We start from the raw sequence: 6000 nt of genomic DNA on the forward strand, positions 1-6000 counted from the left end.
CTACTTTTTCACTAAAAGCTGCTCTTGCTAAAAGTATTCCCAATCCCAGGCAACAGCAACTCCATTCTTTTCATCTGGTCAGGTCAGAAATCACGGCACGATCCTTGACTCCCGTCCCTCACAGCCCACCCATAACCCATCAGGACATCCTCTTCCCTCTGCACACATCCTCAGTCCAGCTACTTTTCACCTTCTCCAGTGCTGTCACTCAGGTTCAGGCCGCCACAATCTCTGCTCAGATTATCGCAGTGGCCTACCAAGTGGTCACTGCTGCTCCACCCCTACCACCATCATCCCTATGTTGATGACCAGAGTCACGCATTAAACTTAAAACTTAACTCTAAACATGTCCACTACATTAAAGTTTCTCCTGTGGTTCCTACTGCACTGAAAGTCACACCCAAAGTTGTAACAAGGGACTAATTTGTGCACTACTCTTTACCCTTCACCTTTTGTTCACCTCTCACCCTCTTCCCATGCTCACTCCACTTCCCTGCCCTCCCTGCTGCTTCCCAAATGTGCCAGGCACACTCACACCACGCCTGTTCCCTCTGCGCAAAACGGTCTTGTCCGGGCAGCTGCTTGACTTGCTGTGTCCTTTCTTCACACTGCTGCTTCAACGTGACCGATTCCTATTACTGTGACTCCTATTACTCTGTTTTAACTTTCTCCACAGCACTGATCATTCCTTGGCAAATACTTTCTGCTCTGTCTTCCCCTCCCCTTCCCTCCTACCCAAAGATATGTATTTTATGGGAAACATATTTTATACACTTTCCCCTCTAGTGTATCTTCATGCTTAGAACAATGCTGGGCATACACCAGGGGCTCAGTAAATAATAGTATAATCATCAATGAATTAAATGATACTATCCTGGTCAAAGTGATAACAATTTCACCATAGGAGAAGGGCAATGGTCAATTGGAAGATGAGGTTTAAATAAGATTTCCTTTTGTCTTTATAGTTTATTGTATTTTTTAAATTTTAGCATCATGTACATATACTTCTTACCTCAAAAAAGAAGTTCTTAAATCAGAGATTAAAAAAGGAAATTTTAAAATGAGTTCCAAAAATTATTTTCATAAAAAGATGTTGTTCTTCTGGGTGAACACTAAAATCAAGATTTTTTTTCCACAGAAATGCTATCCTACAACATATCAACAATCCTTTGAAATTTTGTTTTATTTGCAAAATTGAAGAGCATGTTTTCCATATCTTTTGCAAGTTAAGTGCTCTGGAGAATTTCTGGGCATAGTAAGGGCAGTATGCATGATGACGACTCAAGTGTAGAAAAAGGAAATTATGGTGTATGGACATCAGTTTTTAGTGAAGCAATGGTAATTTCAAGTGATCAACATATTCCTTCTTTTCTGAGCATTTATAATGTTTGGCATAACAATGGATTCTTAGACTCTATCAGCCATCAGCATCAAATATATTGCCTTATAGTAAGTTTTTGAAAATCACTTACTCACTTTAACTTTTATGGCATTAGTCTTTTTGTTAAAAAATTCTCAAAATGATTTTAAAACTATCCAGAACACTCACTCTATATGAAACACAAAGTCAGTGCATCTGAAGAACCAGTCTCATCAGAGCAATAATAGAATTTTACCTCGTTTTCTCTCCTAGGCTTCCATTCCCTCCTTCCAGCTTCCTCAACTTGAGAGTCACTGTCCACTTTAAACCACAATGTCAAAAATGAATTGAAAGCTCTTCCCGCTTTTTCTGATTCACAATCACTACAGTCTCCTACACAACCTTCTCCACTTAGTGGGTTCTCCAGCTCCTGCTCTTCTCCCCGTTCCCTTTGCGCTCTAATAGTATTTAAAAAAACAGAATGGGTTTCTTTATGACTGTAATGAACATTCATATGTAAATAAATTATCTTCATATGATGTTCTTTATGACTGTGATGAACATTCATATGTAGATAAAGTATCTTCAACTCTGTCTTCTATTTTCATTGCCCATTAAATTTTCCAGTACCTTTCCTAAACACCTTTAGTTATTATTGAAACAATTTACTTTAATTGTGAAATTACATTAGAACTAACCAAGTCAAAGATCTTGGTATAATATTCAAACACAGTTATTTCTATGAAGAATCACTGACTGCAATAAATGATTTTAAAAAATGATAAAAAGATAGAGATTTATTTTCCACAGCACTATAGTCTGAAAAGTTGTGCTCATAGTTATTTAGCTTATGTTGACCTCAGAATACTACTCACGCTCTTGTGAAGATGGAGCTGGATAATTATAATGCCCTTCTAGTCATGTTTCTAGCCATGACTTGGGAATGAGAAACATGAAAAATGACACAATAAGACATGCTTGGCTGAAGTAAATACCAATGTGAAGCAGAAAGGTGCCCGTGTCCTAAGAATCCATGACAGTTCAGTAAAGCTCCTTACACAAAAGAGGACTCAATAAATGTTTACTAGGTCGAACTACCATGGTTTCTGTTCACAGATAATAGAAACCTTCTGAAATCCATGCTACTCAAACGAGGCAGTAAAACGAGCAAGATACTCAACAGCTCTGCCCCTAAAGCCCCAAGAATTAGAAGCTAATTGGAGTGCTGAAGAAAGAGATGGGGCAAGAAAGCCTTTGGTATGTTTGAGAGGCAGTGAGAAGGCTGGAGTTCGAGGAAAGGGCAACTTCATGAAAGGAAAGTTGTGCTGAAAGCCTCAGCAGTGACTCACTTTCAATGCACTGTTATGGTATGGAAATGTTTCTAATTTTTAACTTAGTCTAATTTGAATTCCCTATATCAAGGGGCAGGTTACTTACTGCCAGAAACGTTACTGATTTTACCCAGAGACTATGTCCAGAGAAATAAATTGCGTTAGGTTTCTAAACTCTTTTCTTCTCATATATTCTCTAACAGATTGTAAAAGCAAAGTATAGCGTTCCTTCTCATTTCAGTAACACTACAGCTTTCTCAAAAAATGAAAGAAAACAGAAGACTAGAATTCACACCTTCTCAAGGGGATTGCTGGAAATGCCTCCAAATAAAAATATCCACACATCTATCCAACACATTCAAAAGTAAAGACCATCAATCTAGTGTTGAAATTGTGATGACTGGTACTGCATTATAAAGTCTCCACCCTTATTATACTAAACAAAATAAGCACAGATAAATAAAACTTTTTCAGTGTTATATAATTCATGATGGGGAATAGTTTTTTAAATTAAGTATCAAATTCAGCATTTGAAAAATACAAATCTATAAGCTCCATGGCCCAAGTAATATAAATTGGAAAAATCTTTTTGCAATTACGTAGAATTTTAAGTCAAACTATCCATAAGTCAGTATTACTGAAACAAATGACACCAGGCTGATTTTTCCTAATCATTCTCCATCTGGTTCTTCATTTTGTCTTCCACGCACAAAGCAGTAAATTAGGTAATTTGCAAAGAAGACAATGAGTTAACTTCTTACCATTTCATTTTGTTCAAATGTTCTATTTTAAATTCTTTCTTTAAACAAAGGACTATTCTTCTATCCTTTTGTTATTGTATGTTCCTTTTGAGTGGTTTCCAGAGTAAAATAAATGACCATGAAAAAAACAAAACAGTTGCTTTTAAGGTCGTTCTTATACAATTATTAGATAATGGTGCTGTTTCATGATGAACAGCTCTAACATGCTGTGGACCACACATGGTGTACTAAGTGTTGCCTTGGCAACAGACATCACATGCCCACTATCAGTTGTAGACATGAAAGACTGTAGCTGATGAACATAGTGCTGTTTTTGTTGAAAAGATTTTCATGCCACAAAAGTCAGAAACAATAAGAATACCAGAAATACAGAACTAATAGCATTTTATAGTGCAACTTTAACGATACTGAAATGTATAGTCATTCCAGGACATTACTGAGAAATATTTTTGGAAATATTTCTGTGAGAACTTTATTATTAATGTATAAAAATAAATAACAGAATTTCTGTCCAGATGGCATGGTTGGTGGTGTTTTTCAGAAAAACAGTTTTTAAAACATCAATATCTGACTTACATGTTAATATCCAATCTGAAAAAGAAAAAAATATTTGTTTACAGTGCATCACACTCAAAACCTAAGTAACTCCTTAGTTTGATTTCAGTTTCAAAGAGCACGATTCTTCAAAGCATTAGTAAAGTAGCTTTCTCTCATGTGAGAACCCAGTAAAACACGACAGTCTAGAGTCAGAAAGCGGCCCACACCAGACACCGGATCTGCCAGCACCTAACCTTACACTTCCCAGAATCCAGCACTATGGGAAAATTAATTTCTAGTCATAAACCAAAAGTAAAGTAAAATTTTAATATGTAAAATAAAACAGTGCACTTATTAGGATACCATTGCATTTTGTCCCTGAGACGGCTGAGGAGTCACCTGCTGACTTTGTTTATAGCAACAGAACTGTGAAAGTAACAGACAGGGAAGCTGGTTCAGATTTCATCCGGATTTTTCAAGATATAGATATTACTTGGCTAAAATTTCCAGCATCTATGTCTCTTCTAGCAGCCCAGTCTACTTAATAAGACACAGATTTAAAATAACCATTCAGCATCTACATATAGAAGGAATTCTTTCAACAATTATAAACATTTCTATATAAATATTCAAAATGTGCTCCTTTCACTCAAACTTCATTTAACCCTTCATTCTCCTTCCACTCCCAACCTTAGTATCATGTTTGATTTTATTAGTGCAGTGATGGCCTAGGATAGGAAACCCTAGCATATTTAACAAAATCAAATATTTTATAAGAATAATGCTAAAGTTGTAAATTCATTACTGATTCTAGTCACCATTCTGTAGCAATGCATGGTATACGTCAAAATTGCTATTTAAGATGTTTTTACCACAAAAGTATAATGGGGATGTTAACTAGCTTAATTTAATCATCCCACGACGAAGAATACATCCAAGCACCACACCGTGCCCCATACATAATATATTCCAAGCATGTCCTGTATGGGAACTCGTTCTAGGGGATAGCATATTACCTACACAGGGCACTTCGCCTCCTGCCCTTCCTTGGGCTAACAGGGGAAATGAATGCAAGGCAGGCAATGTTTGTAAAGATGATTTATACTGATCATGGTGGATAAAGGCTCTGGACTGTGACCAACCTTCAGCAAAGAATGGTAATAACAGAAACTACCACTGCCGTCTCCTTTTGCAATTGTAGGGAGTTTTGTTTTCTCATCTGGATGCATTAGTTGAGACAAGGGAGCTACCTCTGCCCGATAATAAAATATATGACAAATGGAATTTTCACCTTTTTAGCCTTTTGCGTTTCACTTTCCTCCTCCTCCTCCCCCGCCTCTATTTTTCTTCTGCAGGATGCCCACTTCTCCCTCCCCGCAGAATATTGACGGTTTCCTCAATGCATTCTCCAATCCGCCCTTCCAGCATACAGCTCGCGTAGTAGAGCAGAGTAAAGACAACCCAAGGCATCCACGTGACCCTTCCCAGACCGCATCCTTAAGAAGGGGTCCCCACCTCAGCCGCCAAGCACACAGGGGTCCGTGGAGCCCCCTCGCTCCTCGGAGCCCTCACATCCTAGCCTCGTAGACAACATCCCCAGAGCTACCGACTCCCGCCCGCCCCCCAAGGCCTCCTCTGACAGCGGCCCCGGCCCCACCGGACGGCGCCCGCTCCCCCGGGCTGGGGCGTGCCCCGCAGGGGCCGCGAGGGCGGGCTCAGGGCAGCAGAGGCCAGAGGCCGAGCCAGGCCACTTCCAACGGGGAGCTCAGCCTGCTGGACACTACCCCGTCCGCTCAGCACGCCCCGGCCTCCGACCGCTGCCAGCACCCCGCATTTCGGGGTCCCAGGTTTCACCGCTCCGCAAGATGGGGCCACCCGAGCAGCTAGGAAGAAAGGCTCGGGCTAGCGGAGGCCCGACTCCCAAGGCGGCCGCGCCGCTGTCCCCCGGGAAGCGGCCTGCGCCGGGGCATAGGGGGACTCGGGGGGCCTGGCGGGGGCGGCTCCGGCCCGG

At 40.4% G+C, this 6000-nt stretch overlaps 1 protein-coding gene across 1 annotated transcript in view; it reads left to right on the top strand.

Moving 5' to 3' along the window:
• Nucleotides 1–6000, top strand: part of LOC106150147 (basic proline-rich protein-like) — a 55140-nt gene that overhangs the window by 47063 nt on the left and 2077 nt on the right. The window contains exon 2 of the mRNA XM_013521885.1: nucleotides 5478–5900. Within this exon, the coding sequence (XP_013377339.1) occupies nucleotides 5478–5900 (423 nt within the window). The remainder of the gene's footprint in view (nucleotides 1–5477; nucleotides 5901–6000) is intronic.

Source organism: Chinchilla lanigera, unplaced genomic scaffold (assembly GCF_000276665.1).
Source record: "Chinchilla lanigera isolate Chin_1 unplaced genomic scaffold, ChiLan1.0 scaffold00065, whole genome shotgun sequence".
Taxonomy (NCBI): domain Eukaryota; kingdom Metazoa; phylum Chordata; class Mammalia; order Rodentia; family Chinchillidae; genus Chinchilla; species Chinchilla lanigera.